Source organism: Egretta garzetta, unplaced genomic scaffold (genome assembly GCF_000687185.1).
Source record: "Egretta garzetta isolate BGI_Z169 unplaced genomic scaffold, ASM68718v1 scaffold564, whole genome shotgun sequence".
Classification (NCBI taxonomy): domain Eukaryota; kingdom Metazoa; phylum Chordata; class Aves; order Pelecaniformes; family Ardeidae; genus Egretta; species Egretta garzetta.
Genome location: NW_009259502.1, coordinates 174609 through 175466, shown reverse-complemented (window position 1 = coordinate 175466; position 858 = coordinate 174609). Strand labels below are relative to the sequence as shown.

The 858-nt window shown below is 65.0% G+C and overlaps 1 protein-coding gene across 1 annotated transcript in view; it reads left to right on the top strand.

The window, feature by feature from the left end:
• Nucleotides 1–858, top strand: part of LOC118452153 (retinal homeobox protein Rx1-like) — a 15137-nt gene that overhangs the window by 12117 nt on the left and 2162 nt on the right. The window contains exon 3 of the mRNA XM_035892996.1: nucleotides 711–827. Coding sequence (XP_035748889.1) covers nucleotides 711–827 — 117 coding nt within the window. The remainder of the gene's footprint in view (nucleotides 1–710; nucleotides 828–858) is intronic.

Below are 858 nucleotides of genomic sequence, written 5' to 3'. Positions count from 1 at the left end.
CCAGCTCCCCCAGCCGCTCCCCAGCAGCCTGGGGCTCCAGACCCCTCCCCAGCTCCGCTGCCCTTCTCTGGACACAAAGTTGACACCAGTACAGCCCAGTGTTCACCAACTGTGAGCAGCCCATGGGAGACGTCCCCTTCTCCCAGCTGCTTATCTTTACTCCCGCTTCGCACCACGCAGCAGACCGCCCCTGCCCCACTTCTGCTGCGTTTTGGTGCAGCCGTGCCGGTTTGGCTGCTAAAAGCTTTTACTGAGGGACTTTTGAAGGGCAGATAACGCTATACTGAGGACTGTCGGGTTGTTTGTGGGGCTGGGGCGCACGTTCCCGAGGAGCGGTGGGGGCAGGGGCTGCATGGTGGCACCTCTTGCCTTCCACACCTCGGGGAGGCCCTCAGGCACTGGGGCTTGCGGGAGAGGTTTGGCAGAGGCGTGTGGTGTGCCGGGGGTTGCTGGAGCCCTGTGGGACACCTCGCCTGGGACCCAACGCACAGGGCACCCCACGTGGGATGGGACACCCCATACAGGACACCCCGTGTGGGACTGCCCCGTGTGGGACACCTCTTATGGGACACCCTGTACGGGACACCCCATGTGGGACACCCCGTACAGGATACCCTGCCTGGGGCACCCTGCAGGGGGCACAGCACGTGGGGTGCACTGTGAGGGACTGGCTGGGCACGGGGGGGCTCACCCTGGCTCTCCCCTCGCAGGTCTGGTTCCAGAACCGACGAGCCAAGTGGAGGCGGCAGGAGAAGATGGAGGCCAGCTCCATGAAGCTCCAAGACACCCCCGTGCTCTCCTTCAACCGGCCCCCCATGACACCCAACGTGGGGCCCATGAGCAACTCCCTCCCGCTCG